This window comes from Salmo salar, chromosome 07 (assembly GCF_965601325.2).
Source record: "Salmo salar chromosome 07, fSalSal1, whole genome shotgun sequence".
Taxonomy (NCBI): Eukaryota; Metazoa; Chordata; class Actinopteri; order Salmoniformes; family Salmonidae; genus Salmo; species Salmo salar.
This window is the reverse complement of record NC_138297.1, coordinates 47,296,164-47,316,253: the sequence shown is the minus strand read 5'-3', so window position 1 is coordinate 47,316,253 and position 20,090 is coordinate 47,296,164. Positions and strand designations below refer to the sequence as shown.

The window sequence follows — 20,090 nt, the reverse complement described above, 5'->3', positions numbered from 1 at the left end:
AATCAATTTCGCTCGTCACTCTCTCCTCTCCATATTCTCTATCTCGGATGTATTGGTGATTTTTCTCAGGGCCAATCCAGAGACTGATAGAGCGTCTCCCTCTCTCCTGCCCAGAAAAGCACACAAGCACATTCCGTTCTGCTCTGTGTCCCTAGCATAGACTGACAGACTATAGAAGAGTGGAGTGTGTGTGTGTGTGTTGTCCCCTACAGTTGCAGGTATTTGTTTTCCTGTGCTTATAGACCCAGATGAAGGTTGAGGCTGTAGGGGTCTTCATGATGAGGTTCAAGTCTTAGGACACGAACTCCAGCAAAAGGGGAGGGCAGTGAAGACTGTGTGTGTGTGTGTGTGTCTCTGTGGGGGTGGCACATCTGGCTTTATCCCGCAGTGCCTGGAGGAGTGAGGGAAACCCATTAGGAGCCCGTAACAGCAACCCACAACTCTCTCTCTTTCTCATCCTCCACTCTTTTCTTTACCTCTCTCTTTTTTACCAAGAATGGAATTTCAGTTGGTGTGTTTAGTTTGTTTGGCCAAAAACAACAGATTGTGTAATCTGGAAATAAAACACCCCAAGGGTTAGTAATCATGATTAGAGTTTATATGCAGCTTCAGTAATACATTCATATATAATAATCCCAATGCCTCATGGTCATTCTCTTTGGTGGTGTTGACACTAGGACACATGGAACAAATGCCCACAGACACACCTACCAGAAAGTAACCTCACTTTCTTCATTCACTCATCATATACTCATTCTAAGTTAATTTCATCTGTCTATCCATCAGCTGTATGACAGTGCTGTTTATTAATAGGAGCTATACACTATCTCTCTCCCTCTCATTCTCTCGAGTCATTCACTAATACAAATTCCCTCTGCTATCCGAGGGCTACTGGATGCCCTCTCTATGTAATGTGTGTAGGAACTACAGTATATATGGCTGAATATGTCACTAAATGAGTATTGTGTGTGTGTGGATGCATGCGTGCGTGCCTGTGAACAACAGGAATTAGAGAGACTGCCCAGCAGTCTTTAACAACATCCAGTCCTGAGACTAAAGCGGTGTGTGTGGCGTGTGGTGTAACACAGCCTCCTGGTATCTGTTGGGCGTAGCCTCCTGTGTGATTGTATTGAGGTGGTGCCCAGCCCGTCTCTCCGCTGACCTCAGCCTCTCCTCCAGCCCTTGCCTCTCCTGCTCCGCCCGGCGCTGGCTCTTCCTGGCGTTCCGGAGGGAGCGCTTCACCTTCCGGACGCGCTCCTTCAGCTGCCTGTTCCTCCTCTCCAGCTGGCCCAGGCGCTCCTGCTGCTTCCTGCTCTTCTCCTCCTCCTCGAACAGAGCCCCCTGCACCGAGGAGCACAGGAGCTGGAGGGGAGGGGAGGAGGAGGGAGAGAGAGAGAGGTGAAGGAGAGCGAGAGAGAGAGAGAGGTGAAGGAGAGCGAGAGAGAGAGAGAGAGAGAGAGAGAAATTAAGTCAACATTGGATTGGAATATCTATTAGCAGAAGTGTCATTCACCTAATCATTTTAATGGGGTGCACTAACTGGTGAACCTTTTAATGTACAACACGATGATACTTGTGTCCCGCCATTTTCAAAGGGCATGACACTCAATTTGTGAGATCAGTGTCTGAATATTTATCTGAGCATAGTGCAACAGGGAAGTTGACCTGAGGGTCTTCTGTAAACATGGGGCAGAATACAGCATGCCAGTTAGTATGTTGTCGGTTGGCATCAGGAGGAGAGCGTGAGAGCCCCAGTGACATCATTTTCCCATCAATGTGTGTTCCTTTTGTTCGTTTAACTCAACCGCCTTAGTTACTTCTCCTTGGCTGGTGCTTTTCTTCTCCTGAGGGTTTCTGACAGACCTGACGCTCTGTGTGTGTGTGTGCACGCGTGTGTGTGTGCATGCATGTGTGTGCGCACGCGTGTGTGTGCGTGTTACATGCTCAGGGTTGATGAACACAGGGGTTGTGTGAGAGACCACAGGGAGTAGGGGCCCTGACTCTTTAATGGCTCTAAGACCCACTTATCAGGAGTTTGGGTGGAAGAAGCTCTGAGGTACAGTACTGTAGCTAGTCCAGCTAGTCCCGCCCCCTCCAGTGAGTCAAGGTGCAAGCCTCTGTCGAATATAGTACCCCATCATCTCTCCCGGAGTTATGACGGTTCTGAGGGGCCACAATTTTCCAGCTCATTGGAGGGGGCGAGACCTCACTGTGGGGTTTCCCCTCCTAATGCTACGTTAGGCTTCAGGTCGGCATTGCGGAGGGCCCCGGGCCCCTAATATATCCCCAGAGGGTTGTGTTGACATGTGTTTTTGTACAATGGCTAGCTCTCAAAACATTCTGCCCTAACAAGCATCCCATCTCCCTTTAAAACAAAAGTGGTACATGGGAGGAAAAACATGATAGTTCAAATAATTGAGCTCTATACTGTAACGCCTAAAGTCCAGTACTAGAGTCCTCACTTCCAGTTCATCTGTTGTATTGTCATCACATGTTAAGGTTGAATACTGACACTTTTGTAGCTTTAATGAGGCTTACACAAGTGTGAGTTATATATTTCGATAGTTACCACTTTGTTACAATATGTAAATAATAATGGTATTAATTGTATATTAGAATGTAATGTTCAAAAATATTCAAGAAACATTGAAATGTGCAGTGTACAAACTTAACATGATGAACTGTAATGACATTTACAAAAAATAACCCTGAAAGACACACCCCTAATAGGCCACACCTCCTGAAAATAACCTATGAATTACATAAAAAAATTACCCAGCTGCTGGGTCAACCCAGCACAAAAGTGAATAAAAACCCAACGGATGGTTAAATGAACCCATGTTTGGGTAATCCAAACAACCCAACATGTTGGGTTATTCACACGCCCCAACTGGCTGGGTAAAGATAACCCAGCATATGTTCAATATTTACCCAGCGCTGGGTTACCAAATAACCCAAATTGGGTTGTTTTTAACACAGTGTAGTGATAGTTTACCCCAGAAAAACAACCACCCAATCAATGTTCCCTCATATTTTTGGGGGCACTGAGCAAATTTTAGGTTTTGTGAGCAGAAACTTGAACGTTGTGAAAATGTTGTGCAACTTCCGCCGCGCATCTACAGTGAACATTGAGGATGTACCCTTACAGTTTTAGACAGTAGCCAATAGGTATCCAACTAAACCAATGGAGCAAATCCCGTAACATTTTCACATGGAAAAGCTTTTCATTTCTATGATATAGCCTACAGTAGCTTAATATGTGGTGTTCAATGCAGGCCTACAATGAGTTAAAAAAATAGTTTTTACATTATGAAGGTTGACATGAATTAATTATTTTTTTACTCGGTCTCTAACTCAAAATCCAAAAGGCACTCGCACATCTGAACTATGTTTTTTGCATGTGCATGGTAACAGTTGAATAACATGAGAAAAAAAACAAGAAACTCGCACACTGCTCTTGCTGGTATCACTGCTCGTTATTAAGCTTCATATATCGGACTCAAGGCCTTCGTCAGAGCTTTGTGAGTGTTTTTAATTTGCACCCTTATGTAGACATAGCTCCAACCACATCCGTTCAATGCATCGAATGTGGTTGGAGTCTCAGGGAAAATATGTGTTACCAAATATAACAATGTGCATTTCATAAGTCTTCCAATAAAGTGTGTACATAAAACGTATTAAACGTCTGTAAAACTACAATGAGGACATCAACCTATCAAGTAAGTTTTCATGTTTATCTTCCCTCGACTCTGACGAAGGCCTTCAGGTCGATACGTAAAGCGTAATAAAGAGCAGTGATAGTAACAAGAGAAGTGTGCGTTTTTATTTTTTTCTCTACTTGGTCTGTAACACCATGGGCCAAATAGGTGGCTGTAGATTGCATTGTATGCTGCAAGAAACATCTTTACAAAATAAAAGGCATTATTATTACCATACAGAGAATTAGACAATGTCGGCTAACCCTCTGCATACCGGCTTATTTGTATAGTCAAGCCTGTGTCAAAATGCAACACTGCCCCTTTTATTAAGACAAACTTTTACCGACTCGCTTTTCAAAGACCGCTTGAAATGTAGCCTATACGTTTTGTGCTCTTGTAGGAAGCAGTACCTCCCCATTGCTGACCTATACTTATCTATAACTGGACTAATATCTCGCGAACTAGCAAAGAATATCAACAAATGTGAACACCGCGGCTCTGCGCTCTGATCAGAGCTGATCGCTCATGGGCTACCCCTGCCAGTAGAATTCTACTCCGTTGCGCTCTGGCTCTGCCTACAAGAAGATAAGACTCAATCTTGCAAAGTTAGATTTGTTTTGGTTTGTTGCATTGAAAATGGGCTGATATAATGTTGATTCGATCACAGAAAAAACATTGATCTATATAGTGCAAACTCATGGGTGATCTCAGTGAAGTTCAACCACTTGCTTTTCTGTGCAGCCTGGCATTTCTTCTGTGTGGCAGTCCTGGAGGAGGTGCGCTGCCACGCACATGGCAGTTTGATGGGACATTGCACCCAATTCAGGGACCTGGTAGTCTGCCTGAAACCAAACTCAAAGTCTTTCTGACTTCAGAGTCTGGAAAGTCTGTTTTGATGTTGTCGGCAAGACCTGTCGATAATGAAGGGAGCTGTGTTTTTTGACTGATTGGTTCTCCTACTCAAACACCCACAGGGACAGCGCCGCCCCCTTCCAATACAACTGTTGGATTTTCAAATCTAAACAAGGAGAGGTCTCAACCCCCTCGGGGAAATAAACAAAGCTCATTTTTTTGGGGGTGCTAATATTGCACCAACAAACGGACTCCTGTCCAGACCAGTGTGTCGCGGCTCTCCCTCGCTGTCTACCACATTAGTCACGGGCTAGGGACCTGGTACTTTGGGACATTATCCAAAGCTAATTCCCAACCATGCATCCATCTATCTATCTATCCCCAGAACCACCTGTCAAATCATCTGGGTGTTACCTGCCTGCTGTGGAGGATCATCTGTGTAAACACCACTTAGAGAAACAGGCACACCCGCACACAGAAAGACACGTACACCAAGCAACACACAAACCCATTACTACACATAGCAGTCTACCCTCTGACCTGAACTAAGGTCCTCCTTCTTACAGCCTCTGAGCAGCTGTAAAACCTTAATCTAAACACCGTCTGTGTGTGTGAGTAATCCGACTATTTGTGTGTGTGTGTGTTTGTGTGTGACAATGTGCAACAAGATCCCACTGTTTTACCAATTTGACTTCAGATTTTGACGTTTGTTCCCATTTCTCCTAACATAACATTTAGAAATGTATCCAAAAGTCAAATTTCGGTGGTTAAGTTTGGGATAGGGTTACAGTTACAACAGAAACAATGACAGTTAAATTAGGCATTCATTCCAAATGGTTAGATTAATTAAGGGTTAAGGTTTGCACTGGGATTGAACACACGACCCTTGGAGCCAGAGCGGCGCTGACATGGTAACGGTGCTCACCATTGCCCCTAGTGGAAGGTTTTTAAGCCCTCTTCCGACTTCCTGGCTACCTGGACGGAGGTCAAATTTCGCCTTGGATCTTGGTTGGTATGTATGCATGCAGGTCTGCTCGAGTTACAGTGTGGCAGCCACAGTATGGAGCATACACTGTCCTTCTGTTTGGCAGAGTACACACTGTGAATACTCCACTGAGTGCATGTATGGGGGAGGTGGGGGGGAAGGGGGTCTAATTTGAGATTTCCATGCCCTAGGGAAGAAGGCTAGGGTGCATTAGATGACAAAGTATTTACCCTTGCTGTGACTGAATTCAACTAAATGAAACATTAAAAGGGGTAAGAAAGGGAGGGATATCGCATTATTATTACTACAGTTCTTGGACGTCAGGTAGGACTGACTGAGAGCTGACTCACAGAACACACTGTTATGAAGATGCTTAGAGGTGATCCTGCATTTAGGCTGGAGAAGCATTGCGAGACGGGACATTTGTTCATATGAGAGACCCAGATCTGTCCCCCATCTAACTATACCGCCAGTCTCTTTATCTCTCCCTCCCTTTCTTTTCTCTCCCCAATATGTCTATCTTTTCCTCCCTCCTCTCTCTTACCGGTCTCTATTTATCTCTCATTTGTCAACCCCTGCAGGCTTTTCTCTACAATAAAGGAGAGGAAGTCTTAAGAGAGAACGCTGAGAGAAGGAATTCTGAGGACAAAGTCTCCGTGGATTCGTTTTGGCGCTCCAGAACCGCTCTGGAGTGCATAAGAATGGGTTTAATCGAGTGCTAATTGGGGGTTTGGGTGTAAGTGGAGGCGCTCTCGCCTTACCTTCCCATCCAGCTTCCCAGCCTGCATGGAACGTCCATCTGCAACCTCAGCGTTCCCACAGGAAAACATCCTAGCCTCTCCCAGCCAATCCCTAACTAACCACCTCCATCTGTCCAACACATCACTGAAGAGAGCCTCAAGCACATGTTAACCTCTACACCTGTGTGTGTGTGTGTGTGTGTGTGTGTGTGTGTGTGTGTGTGTGTGTGTGCAGTGATGTAGTGGTAATAAAATAGGTGGGTAAACTCTGATCGCCGGTCGTCGTGAAAAAAGTAACACTCCTTATACTTTCAATGCATTTTCCAGCAAAAAGTGGGTAAACTGCATTCAGTTGCGTTTACCCTCCACTACACCACTGTGTGTGTGTGAGCTGTGGTTCCATTGATCGGTTCCCACAGGGTTTGTAGGATCATTTTTAAGCCTGTTTTTCTCCTATTAACTTTGTCTATATTTCCATAGCGTAAACTCTCACAACACACACATCTGCTCCTCCACATGGACACACCCCCCTCCTAAGGTTGCGACCCCTGCATGTCAGTACCTGGGCTCACGCCACGTAGTGTCTTTAACCCCTAACCTCTCAACCCGTTAACCCATCAGAAACCCGACACCCTGCGTGTCACAAGTCTTCGGTCAACGTATTACAGGCTCTCTGGGATAGAGACAGGAAGAGGAGAAGACCTGACCACTGTACCTCTGAGGTTTCACATGGCATCATCCCTCCTCTCCGTTCCATTTCAGTGTCTGCAGCTCTGAAAACAATGGGTACGTAGGTGTAAGCCATATACATGGTCAAGCGAAGCTTCTAGCATGTTCGCAACACCTATCCAGTCCTTTCAGGTCTACAGATCTGTGAACACCCGAAGGGGTATGACTGTGAGCATGTGACCAGGTCGGCGAGAGTCTTTGGTCCAGTGAACCTTGGGAATGGCTGTATTGTCTTGACCTCAGTAGACATTAATATCATGCCGAGGGAATCAGAGGAGACAGGAGGTCACATGACTTAATCAATGACTGCTTTGATCTCAGAGTCAGGTTAAATTCTAGTTAAGCAGCGTGACCTAGACACACACAAACACACGGTTAACTGGGTGGGCAGTCTGTGTGTTGGTGCGGTCTCTGTGTCTGATTCTTAAATTGTGTGTGGGGGGGGGGGGTTCTTTCACTGTGTCTCTATAGCTAAGGAGACACGTCAATACATCTCACACAACAGAGTACTGTCTGAGGATGATGGTGGCTCAGAGGTGAAGGTCTGACTGTGTGTGTCTGTGTGTTACTCCGTGAAGGTCAGTGAGATGATTGCTGCAGATGTACACACATCTGGAGAGAGGGGAGCTACATGTGAGCACCTGCTGTATCCAGGGGCAACAAGGTTGTAAAGCATAGAGTTTAATATGTCTTAGTTACAACCCTACTCTGCTACACATCTGTATGTGTGTGTGTGTGTGTGTGTGTGTGTGTGTGTGTGTGTGGTAGGTGTGTGCCAGCATGCATGTCGTTTTACAAGCAGGTAGAACTTACATTTCCAGCTGTTCAGGCCCAGAGGACCCTACCCTGCCTTCTCATTTCTCTCTTCCTGCCCTTTCTCTTGTTAGCTCTATTCATCTCCCTTCTTTATCTCTCTCTGCATCTTTCTTTTTCGCCCACTCCATTCATCTCCCTTCTTTATCTCTCTCTGCATCTTTCTTTTTCGCCCACTCTATTCATCTCCCTTCTTTATCTCTCTCTGCATCTTTCTTTTTCGCCCACTCCATTCATCTACCTTTTTCCCTATTTTTCTCCCTTTCTCCCTCTCAAACCCATATTCCCCTCCATCTACCTTTCTCTCCCTCCCCCTCTCTCTCTTTGCGCCCCCCCCCCCCCATTATGTACAGTGCATGCAGTGTGTTGAGCAGCCTACCCTGCTGTCCTCCTGGGGGTCCCACTCTGGGGAGAAGGTCTGGAGGGGTTGGCCGTGGGAGCAGTTGGAGAACTGGAACAGGCTGGAGAACGTACGGCGGTTCTCTACGGTGTCTGGGAAGATAGCGTCCTGGAAGTTGACCCCGTGGGGCAGGATGTTGTAGTTCTCATCCATCCTGTAGGAGGTAAACCAACTAACACTGTGAGTGACTGGGTGCATGCTTCCTATAGGGTCAAAACGTGACCCCTAAAGGGGCTCAAGTCTGTATTATATCACCTAGTGCATTGAGAAAGGAGAGGATAGAGGAGCTAAATATCGTAGGCCTATATGTTGTAAAGTCTATGTCATGTTTTTGTGTGTGTTTATGATGCATCACACTCTTTTAAATGTATTAGTGATTCTGTGTGATGTACACAGGTTCCCGGTCACCAGGTCATCCTGACTCGCCAGGTCATCTCTGACTCATCCTGACTCGCCAGGTCATCCTGACTCGCCAGGTCATCCTGACTCGCCTGACTCGCCAGGTCATCCTGACTCACCGGAGGAAGAAGATATAGGAGTAGTTCTCCATCACGGTGTGAGACTGGCATGACAGGTACCCCAGCCCTGTCAGGTTGAGGCGCGAGCCCGCCGGCACCTCCAGCATGCTGCCCCAAGCCTGGTCACACATGAGCTCCACCTCTGCAGAGTAGAGTAACCCTTCCTCTGCGCCCTCATAACCATACAGAGAGTTGTAGATGCCCTCTGCCCCGCCATACTCCTCCCGGTGAATTGCCAACACCTTGGCATACACAATGATCTCCGCCAGTTCCGCACGGCAGCTCTCACTCAGTGGACGCCACTCGGTGGGCAGTTGGCACCCGTACGCAACGCTCGCCATGTAGCCAAGAGCGAGAAGCAAGGGGGCAAAGGTCGTCATGTCTGGTGTGCACATAATTCCTGTCTTTCACTTTGGGTACTCCTGTTATTCGTTTCTCCTCTCTGGCACAAATCCGATAAAAAAAAATATGCAAATAAATCCCCCAAAAATGTGTACAATAAAAGTTCCTTTATATCCAGTGATAGGGGCATATAATAACGGCGCTGTGATCGTACAGTTGAATTATAGTCCGTTAAAATTTAGTTGGTTCCAGTAAAAAGTTGGATGAAAACTATTTGACAGATCACACACAGAGAGAAACAGACCTGCTCCCAGCGTTTAATCTGAGTCCATTTGAGCATTGGAGTCGGTTTGTCATTCCGTTAAAGACAGAGAGCTTCAAGTATATCCACAGACAGATAATCCAATGTTATGACCCAGTGTTTAAATGCGCATTTTTTGAGCCCGATGCAGCGCAAGTCCAGTCCCATTCAAAGACATTCCAGAAGGCTCCTCAAAGCACCTTCATTCTCAAAGATCTCTCCGACCAATGAGACTGCACCAAAGTTTACACAGCCAATCATTGAACCGTCCCTGTTTTACTACAAAAACGTTTTAATAGGCTTATTACAGAAATATTTTGGAGGAATGCAGGCATGCGCGCAAACCTCGCATTCTGTTACTTTTGTTGATGTTGCTTATTTATTTTTTTGACACGTCAAGCATTGTGTGCTTTCTTAGGCAAATCAAATTACATTTACAGTTTAGTAATTTAGCAGACGCTCTTATCCAGAGCGACTCACAGTAGTGAATGCATACATTTCATAACATTTGTTTTTTTTCGTACTGGTCCCCCGTGGGAATCGCACCCACAACCCTGGCGTTGCAAACACCATGCTCTACCAACTGAGCCACATGGGACCAATGAATGTAGTCTTGTCTATATTGTGCATTATAAAGTCTTTGTTAAGGAGCAGTGGGCATGCTTGCTTGTCCAAATATGTGTAAGCATTTATTAGTACGATAATATGTGATTGTTAATAAATAGCCCATGATATAATGTAGGCCTAGTTTTTAATATCCTATGGCGATACATACATACCCAGAGTATTCTGGTGGGAGGAGCTATAGGACGGGCTCATTGAAATGGCTGGAATGGAATTTATTGAACGGAGTCAAACATGTGGTTTCCATACGTTTGATACGTTCCATTGATTCCCTTCCAGCCATACAATGAGCTCGTCCTCCTATAGCGCCTCCCACCAGCCTCCTCTGACTTACATTTCATATGGCTGAACAACTGCCTACACGAGACGAGAGCCTACTTTGCTGCAGGGATATTCCATGCACTTTTTTCTCCAAGTGAATGCTGCCATCTAGTGGACATTTGAATGACCTGCAAACCAACATTGGTTTGTGGTCCAAGGCAAGCCAATTATACCCCACTGTATTGTTCATTCTTAAGTGCCCATATAGCCTCTCATCCTTCATAGTCATACACTCATTTTACTACTCAGTTTCTATGTTTTTATTTTGATACAGTGCCATAGTACAGTAGGCGGATGGTGGGGAAATTAGGCAAAAGGCTTTCCTATTTCATTAGATTGATGTGAAAATAGTCCGCAATATAGGCTGAATAAATTCTCAATTCTCCAATGAAATTGTTAAATAAATGATTGAGTAGTCGGCTTTCTGATCTCATATGTAATGGGTTTACCAGGCAAATGTCACTCCTTTCCCAAAAGTGCAAGGTCACTCCTTAAGGGAAAACCCGCTGGAATTGCAGTCCATGACGTCACTGGCAGCGGCTCTGTGCGCCAGTTCGAGGGTGTCACTAACGCAGCATATTCACCGATTTGCAAAATATATAGATGCGTCTACGGCGTTTGAAGGCAAACCAGCGTAAAATCATCTATTTGATTATTACCGAAGCGTGATACAATATTTACACACCCTTTATTGTGACGGGACGTGACGTTAAGACAAGGAAATGCTGTAAACCAATAACAAGTCCGAAGAAAAACGAAACAGAACTGTTTTGATCTTCAACAAGAAGTATCCGAGTTCTTTCAAGGTGTATTTGAATCACTTGTGAGTATTGAAATTGCGATTAAATTGTTAGGCCTAGGTGTAATGTGACGCACTAACAGTTTAGGAAGTATGATTTCGTTCTCACCTTGTTTTTACCCAAGCTAACTAAAGAAGCTGTCAAATACGGTACATTGTTTTATCGTTGAAGGTAGGTAGAATTTTAAATGAGGAAGAGAAAGGGGGGCAGCCTTGACAGCTGTCAGTCAACCCATGTTCTGAGTCGGAAGTGGAGCCTTTTTTGATGTGTTACGTTATTTTAGACTATTTGGGGGTTAGCCCCGACTGGGACTGAACCACCGGTCCAGCGAAAGCCAACACCTTATGACGCGTTCAAACAAACTGGAAAATCGTCCGAGGTAAATGCGTTCATAACAACTGGGAATTAGGAGAGAAAAAAAACGAGGTCGGACTTGAAAGTGTTTTGAACGGTCATCCAACTCGGAATTCCAAGTTGGGAACTCGGGCCTCTTTCTAGAGCGCCGACTTCCTGAACCTTAAGATCACTGACGTCATGATTCGACCTCGTTTTTCCCCTAGCTCCCAGTCGTCTTGAAAGCGCAATAAACCCAGGGGTGTCAAACTCATTCCATAGAGGGCTGCTGGTTTTTAGATCCTCCTTTCAATGTGTCCAATTAAGACCAACAACCAAGTGAGGGGAGTTCCTAACTAATCAGTGACCTAAATTTAGTAATCAAGTACAAGGGAGGAGTGAAAACAAGCAGACAATTAGCCCTCCATGGAATGAGTTTGACACACAACCTTTACAGTTAACCAGTGTTTCGCAAACCCGGTCCTCGGAACCCAAAGGGGTGCACGTTTTGGTTTTTGCCCAAAGCTTGATGATTAGTTGATTATTTGAATCAGTTGTGTAGTGCTGGGGCAGAAATTAAAACGTGCACTGAATTTGGGAAACACTGAGTTACACCAAGAGGTCTGAACCTCATGAGGAGTTCGCTAGGTGTTGCTTTAAGGTCACTACAATATACAATCAGTCACAGACCTGTGGAGGTTTATTAAATGACATGAAAAGTGGCCAGCACACTCAGGCAGGCTGCTGAGCTTCCTACCACGTGACAGCTGCTGATAAGATTATTCAATAATGGATATTGCCCAGTGTACATGAGTCAGTGTGCAATAGTATTCCTTCACGCCTCTAACGAGGCATGTGGTGTTTGTTGTTTTGATGCATGCAGATCTAGAGAATATATAACATTTGATTGTCCTTGCACGGGGCTTCCCTAGAATCAGAATCCCTACTCTCATTCTAGTGTCTGAGAATCTATAGTCTGAGAATGTATTGTCCACTTGCATGTCTCCACACCGCCTCACCTTGCTGTAGAGTGATGGCGTCCAGCTCCCCCATGGTGAACGGGGACATCTCCCGGGGTCCTAGCTCCCACCCCGGCCACAGCCCCACCACAGGCACCCTGGAGGAAACGCTGCAGCAGATGAACCGCCTCATCCAGGAGAACCGAGACCTGAAGGGTGAGGCATGGAGAAGGGACCAGAATGTTGTTCAGCCTTAAAGCTCATTGAGAATCTACTGTATGGGGCAGGGACATTAGGATGTTAGGGCATATGAGGTTCTGATTGTCTTGCATTGGCTGATTTTGTGTGTGTGTGTGTGTGTGTTCTACAGTAATGTACTCTCTGTGTATCTTCCCCTGTAGAGGCGCTGAAGCAAACCAACATGTCAATGAAGGAGCGCTTCGAGGGTCTGTCTGTGTGGAGGGAGAAGCAGAGGGAGGAGAAGGAGTTCCTGGAGGGGAGGCTGGATGAGGCGCGCGGCCGTATGGAGGCCCTCTCCTCACACAACCAGGAGCTCAGCATGAAGGTGGAGGAGCTGGAGGGAGGAGAAGGAGAGGGGAAGGGACAGGTGAGAGGGCGAGAAAGGGAATGCTAATGTTCACAAGGTTACTCTGGCTAGACCACACATTCGGCTTATTAAGTGAGAAGTTAATGTATGGAGGATGGATGATTGTCTGTAGATTAAGCTACATTTTATATAACAAAACAAGAGGCTTGGAAAAGAAAGATGGTGTTTTTTTTATATATATAGTAGGATATGGATAGATAGATAGTTAAACTGCTAGGCAGACTGTTTTGTCTTATCTGTGCTGTCACCTCCAGGCCGAGACAGCCAATCAGAATGCAGAACTGGAGGCGCTGCGTGCCCAACTGTTGCGTCTGCAGGCAGAGAAGAATGACCTGGTGGCCATGAACTCTGAACTCCAGCTCAAGACAGGTCAGGGGTCAGAGGATGACTCCTTCATAGAGATCAGGTTTGCTGTGAGTAACACTCACTCACAATATGAATGGATGGAGTGAGTAAGGGTGTGTGTCCTGACTTTAGCGTGTGTGTCCTGACTTTAGCGTGTGTGTGTGTGTGTGTGTGTGTGTGTGTGTAGAAAGAGGATGCTGGAAAGGAGCTGTATCATAATGAAAGGGACCCCAGGTATGACATGAGTGTATCCAGGCAGGAGTCTGAGGAGCTGACTGTCAGCCAGCTGCTCCAGTCCCTGAGGAAGGAGACCCAGAGGGTGGAGAGGCTACAAATGGAGCTCCAGGCTACCAGATCCAGGTAGGCCGCATTTCTGCCTGGGCTTATGTTTGGGTGGAACCAAAGACTGATGTTCCTATGTCTTTCAGAATCACCGAGCTGGAGGAGAAAGAAACTAACACGGAGAGCTCCACACAGACCTCACTACTGCCAGAGGTGCTTTCCCCAGCACTAGCCACCACAGCATGTGGTACTGAGCCAGAACCAGTGGAGGAGCCCAAACAGAACTCTGGGAAGGAGAAGGTAGATACACAGATAAGATGGGTAAGAGCTTGTCTCTCACCCTGTTAAGAACAGGGAAGTTATTGAAATTGTAATGTATTAATGTACAGTATGTAATAGGGATTTTCCAGGTGATTTAAAATAAGCTGCAGATAAAGTAAATCAATGTGGTTTAATACAAGTTGCTACAGGGAGACACCTCCAGCAGAGAAGCAGGCCCTTATAGTCTCATCTCACAGCACCAATGTTCTGTAAACACCCGCTGAGAGGCTTGTAGGAAGTCACATCATCAGCTGCTACAGAATCAGTGTCCCAGAATACAATAACAATCAGTGTCCTCGGTCCTTGTACCGCCAGTCTTGCATCAATCACTATCAGATAAGAACAATCCATAACATTCAGTATCAAGTCTAGTGACCATCAATCAGTACATAAATGAGTGTCCTACATTTTTTTTTTAAACTGGAAATCATGTGTAATACAGGAAGAGAAATCACAAATATGCTAAGCGTTGTGTTAATTACTCTTAACTGAATATTAACTTTATTAAATGGCCCCATTACAATGTCCTGACCCTTAGCTTCTCGATCAGAACTGTCAGTTTGTTGGACTGTTGTCTGTTATGTGTCAGGCTGCGTCAGAGGTGGAGAATCTGAAGGCTCAGATGATGACCCTGTTTAATGAGCTACAGCAGGCTCAGAGCAAACTGGGCGAGGCAGAGGGCATGAAGAAGAACCTGCAGGACAGGTGAGAGAGATGGAGAGAGGGAGAGCTACATAGACAATGAAAACATGTAAACTATGCTAACCTTTGCTCATTCCCTTTCGCTTTGCCTCTATCTCTGTATTTCTCTGTGTAGATGTAGGGATGTGGAGCAGGAGGTGGTGACTCTGACAGCCCAGCTGGTAGAGAAGCAGGAGGTACAGAGTGAGAATGACAGACTGAAGCTGCAGGTGGACAGCATGAAGGCCCAGAGCCAGCTAGAGCAGAGGAAGGCTGGAGAGGAGAGGTGGGACAACAGTAAAGCATGCACGCACAGACACACACACACTCTCACTCAGACATATGGCTACTCCCTCTGACACTGTTGGGCATTGGGCCATTCCCTAGGGTGGGGTCTTGGGACAGAAATTCCCTGCTCCTCTTTTGACCCCCCCCCACCAGTTTCCACTGGTCAATGCCATGAGTTTCTATATCTAAATACTCCTTAGTCACCATGAGTCAGTTGCCCCTCCCCTCCTCAGGACTAACCTGACCCAGCTGAAGGATGCCTACACCAAGCTATTTGAGGACTACAACGAGTTGAAGCAAGAGAGCAAGAACAGAGAGGTGACCACACTACTTAGCCTCTGTTAAACAGAAATCAGTCTAGTTTGGCACTTTGCACTGTTTTGTCCTTTGTCAAAATGGTATGGCATGGTGAATGTGATGAATCTGACCGTTGTCCTCTGTGTGGCCTCCAGCCACTGGTCACTAAGGAGGTGGGAGACCTGCAGACCAGACTGGACGCAGCAGAGAAGGCCCTGGCTGCTAAGCAACAGCAGATAGATGTCATGAAGCAGCAGATATATCAGAAGGAGAAGGAGCTGGAGACCATCTCTGTGTTCCAGGCTCAGGTAGGTTTTCTGTGTGTGTTCTCCATCTAGTTGTGTGTGTGTCATGTGAATTATTCTGCGTTGAGCTGGAGGTGTGTGTGTTCTCACACTTGGAAAAAGGTTAAACCATTCTTATTTACTTACAGTGAACTCTGTGTGAACATTTGGAGTTGTACAGCATCTCTTAAAAGTGACATTTGAGTGACTGTCAGTGAAGGCAGCTTCTTTGTTAAACCAGTAATTCAATAAAGGCTAAGTACACTTCCAAAAAAGTTTAACACTTTATATTTTCATAAGGTGAAATAGGCGCCGCTGTCTTAAATTTGTATTTTATTTTTTTAAAGTAAGTATACTTTTTGAATATGCATTAATGAATGAAAGAATTAAGTGAAACACAAGAAAGAAGGTAGTAGGCAATCTTAACTCATCAGTTGGGTCAAGAATGCAATAATCAGCCGTAATATCAGCAGTTTGACTTCCGTGTGCAGTACTGGTATCTCCAACGACGGTCTCTGAAAATACACAATACATTTTGAGGTAAACATTCTTGTTGTTGAAACATCGCTCCCCTGACCTACATCACGCGCACACACACATTGTACTCACTCATAATAATCTGAATGGTAGCTTCCGGCCCCAACTAGGTAGTTCAGGCCTGGGACTTGCCAAGAGATGACCTCATCAAAGTAGTTGACGTAGGGGGTCCACTGACAGTCCTGGTTACAGTAGCTGTTGACTCGACAGCAGTAGAACTTCCACCTGTGACACGGTGACGGAAATCATACATGTATAGTATAACACACAGTCAAGATTGTCAAATACTTGTTTTCTTTCAAATACTTCAGAGGCACTTGGTGGAACCAATGGAATAGTCCCAAAAGTACAAATGCTGCTCATATGACACTCCAAGCAGGCTAAATCAACCACTCAAAGTATTTGAAAAAAATGAAATGTACCAATTGAACATAGGATCTGGTAAACGTTGTCTACTCACCTTCTGTCCTCATGGGGGTTGGAATGAAAGCTGTTCACCCCAGTGAGGACATAGTTATTGGGGCATTTGAAGCTGAACTCTTGTTCAAAGTCATTTACATAAGGAGACCAGTGGCACTCAGGCTCTGAGACAAATGTGTCTTTGCACTCAAAGTCCCACACACGGTCTTCATAGAAGTTGTCATGCTGACTGAAATTAGATGCATGACAATGCACATATTAATAGTTGAAATGATTTGAAAACAAAAAAATGCATTGAAGTTTTAATTTGTTGATATGCCCAATATCAACAGTGCAGCGCACCTACTGGTCTATGCAGAACAATGAGATCATTTGGTTTATAATTGGTGATGAAAAGTAAAACGGCACTAATGATTTAGAGTAGACATTTCATTTTGGGAATCTGTGCCGTCATTTTAGAAGATTGATAGTAAGCAGATAAGAGCCTTTGGACTTTTCTCACCTTTTTATGTGGGAGATGGATTGTCTTGAAGGGCAGTTAAAGTGTAAGGGCTGGTCAAATTGGTTTTCCCATCGGAGTTCTGCAACACACAAGCAAGGGAACAACAAACTGAATCCATATACTGTAACACAACATTATGTAAATTGAGTGTACAAAGAGTAATTGTATGGTAATGGTGTATGCACCTCCTAGACATTTTGGTTACTCACTCTTCATGTATGTGGGCTGTAAGACAAATGTATTATTGTTTTCCTGATAACCAGCCTCATACACTAAGTAATGAACACTTAATTCAGCCTACAACTTAAAACAACAGCTTACCTCGCCCGTTGACCAAGACTCCAGCAAGAAGCAGAATATAGAAATTGGGTCTGTTCATGTCTTCTTTGAGGAGTGTGATCTCAACAAAACAGCACCAGCAAGGTTAATGCTCCACTTATAGAACTAGACCCAAGCGGTGTCCTTGAGCCATGTACTTGAATAATGTTTGAGCAGGTGTATTGCTGACATCATTCCAAATTAGTTTGCAACATCATTTCTCAGAAACATACATTGTTCATGAACTATCCCTCTTAACTCTTGAGTTATGGTTTATGATCCCCAGGGGCTTGTTGGTTGGTTGTTAGTCCCACAATTATACAACATTTACAAGATCTTTGAATATGAATTTTTATTTGGCTGAAATAAAATGTATAACCAATACACTCCATTCTGTACATGGCATTCACATTTATATCTGTACAATACAACCACACCTTTATAATTATTGACACGTCTAGACAAATGTTGTCTGTCTGATTGTATATGCGTGCGTATAATTTTTAATAATTGTGTGTTATTTGTTGTCCAGGCGGAGGTGTACTCGTCTGACTTCTACGCGGAGCGAGCAGCTCGGGAGAAGATTCACGAGGAGAAAGAACGTCTGTCTGCTCAGCTGGAGTTCGTCAAGAAACAGAACACTCAGCTACAGGACGAGATGGACTCACTGGGCAGGTACGCATCAGGTTATATATTGGTCATGTGATCAGACTGGTCATATTAGGTCACGATCTCGGCCATTTTGGATCCACCGCCTAACTACGACTGGTTTCTGTAGGCAATCTCTGAGTGACATGCAGAGAAGACACATGCCACGTGGAGGCAATCCACATGGGGGTGCTGGTCCACACAACATGCAAGGAGCCAGAGGTACAGGACAGTACCTGGCTTTTAGCAAGGTTCAAGCCAGGGCACATCACATTGTTTTCTGCCAATTAAATGTGATCTTGTATTTATTTGATCAAGAAAGCACTGCTCCTCTCCATCTCACATTATTTACAACAATGATAAATGATGTAATTATGTGTGTGTGTGTATATAAAAATACAGTTACCATACCACTGTGTGTCTGATAGGTGGTGATGCCAGGGACTGGCAGCAGCAGGGGAATATACCGGAGCACGTCTGCCCCAAGTGTAACGAGATCCTACCAGACCTGGACAGCCTGCAGATTCACATCATGGACTGCATCATCTGAGCCTTCATCATAGTCATCAGCAACAACAAAGGCAACTGCCGCAGATGCACCATAATCTGATTCTTCCTCTTCTTCGTCATCATCCGATTTATGGCAGAGTAAAATGCCGTCTTTATGCTCTAAAAGGTGTGTTTATTTTGCAGTTCAGGGCTATGTTGCTCTGGTCTATGTTTTAGAACATATAATATAAAATGTGTTCTTACAGTGCACAACTAGACACACTTTTTTTGTTAGGGGGGGAAAAAGATCCTGTGAAATGTATCACGTTTATTATGCAGTTAGGCGATAAATGGAGAACTGGAATTTGTATTTTAAGTTTGGTAACTTTATTTTCTTCTTATTGACAGCTGTCACTTTGTTTCTTGCTAAAGCGTTCGTTTTTAATTGTTTTATTAAATGCTTATTATGGCTTTTCGGGTGGTTCAATTTAATCAAGCTGTAATTCTGTTTCGATGCAGGTTATGAATAGATTACAATTACAGCATAGACATTTCATTTTGAATAATTTGAAAATCTATTGCTTCAACAGAGGGAAGGATGCCTAAGACACTTTAACGTTGTTTTAAAAAAATGTATATTGCACATACATTTTTATCCATCATCGTCATGGTTTGTACATTTATAATTAAACCTATTTACAGCTTATGTAGCCTGCAGGAAGTATGACTATGCAAGGGAGTGTGGAGTGTATTAGCTAACTACTAACTTCTGTATCCAGATGTATTTACAAATGCTGTGATTGTCAAATAATTATGAAAATATGTAATAAAGGTGTTATTGGTACAGTAGGCTGTTTCTGTCTGTGTCGCACACACATCTGATGGCACCTGAAAAAAATGCAACACAGTACCCAACATAGATATAGAACAGAATCTGCTTTATATCAATGGTATAAAGCAGTTCGAGCTGCAACAAACACTCAAACTGGACAGTTTTATTTCAATCTCTTCAGTCAAAGACTCAATCATGGACACTTACTGACAGTTGTGGCTGCTTTGCGTGATGTATTGTTGTCTCTTCCTTCTTGCCCTTTGCTGTTGTCGGTGCCCAATAATGTTTGTACCATGTTGTGCTGCTGCCACGTAGTTGTTGTGTTGCTGCCATGCTATGTTGTTGTCTTTGGTCTCTCATTATGTGTTGTCTCTCTGGTCGTGATGTGTGTTTTGTCCCATATTTTTATTTTTAATCCCAGCCTCCGTCCCCGTAGTAGGCATTTTTGTCTTTTGGTAAACCGTCATTGTAAATACGAATTTGTTCTTAACGAACTTGCCTAGTTAAATACCTTAATATGTTTGTTCAGTCAGTGGAATCCTTGGGACGCAACATACTATAACCTTAACCATAACCCTTACCATTCAACTTCAATATGCTGTTGATCCCGGATCCCTGATAGCACATACCATGTTTGTTGACGTTCACAAACTTTGTTTTTTATATTAGGACAGCGACCGTAGCCTATGTTTAAAGGAGCCATGCCTACTTTAGAGACACCGGTCAATAAAATGATATAATGTATAATTTAAACAAAAAATTAAACTAGGTATACCGTTTTCTATTTTATTTGCGATATGCGAGTAATTTGGGAGTAGAAACAT

The 20,090-nt window shown here is 44.4% G+C and overlaps 3 protein-coding genes across 5 annotated transcripts; 1 reads left to right on the top strand and 2 right to left on the bottom strand.

Moving 5' to 3' along the window:
* Window positions 1–576: 576 nt before the first annotated feature.
* Window positions 577–10,856, bottom strand: LOC106609280 (coiled-coil domain-containing protein 3). Its single transcript, XM_014207909.3, has 3 exons — window positions 8,736–10,856; window positions 8,197–8,371; window positions 577–1,362 (listed from the first exon to the last, which is right to left on the bottom strand). The coding sequence occupies exons 1-3, from the start codon at window positions 9,128–9,130 to the stop codon at window positions 1,054–1,056; spliced, it is 879 nt and encodes a 292-aa protein (XP_014063384.1). The 5' UTR covers window positions 9,131–10,856; the 3' UTR covers window positions 577–1,053.
* optn (optineurin) lies at window positions 10,852–19,278 on the top strand. 3 transcript variants are annotated; one of them, XM_014207851.3, is made up of 13 exons: window positions 10,852–11,146; window positions 12,486–12,631; window positions 12,817–13,022; window positions 13,277–13,435; window positions 13,555–13,727; window positions 13,796–13,949; window positions 14,560–14,675; window positions 14,788–14,937; window positions 15,173–15,257; window positions 15,392–15,544; window positions 17,830–17,972; window positions 18,076–18,167; window positions 18,374–19,278. In XM_014207851.3, the coding sequence occupies exons 2-13, from the start codon at window positions 12,490–12,492 to the stop codon at window positions 18,493–18,495; spliced, it is 1,695 nt and encodes a 564-aa protein (XP_014063326.2). In that variant the 5' UTR covers window positions 10,852–11,146; window positions 12,486–12,489; the 3' UTR covers window positions 18,496–19,278.
* Window positions 15,793–20,029, bottom strand: LOC106609283 (hemagglutinin/amebocyte aggregation factor-like). The gene is made up of 6 exons (XM_014207917.3): window positions 19,474–20,029; window positions 17,301–17,379; window positions 16,980–17,058; window positions 16,518–16,706; window positions 16,130–16,282; window positions 15,793–16,035 (listed from the first exon to the last, which is right to left on the bottom strand). The coding sequence occupies exons 1-6, from the start codon at window positions 19,624–19,626 to the stop codon at window positions 15,987–15,989; spliced, it is 702 nt and encodes a 233-aa protein (XP_014063392.2). The 5' UTR covers window positions 19,627–20,029; the 3' UTR covers window positions 15,793–15,986.
* Window positions 20,030–20,090: the final 61 nt, after the last annotated feature.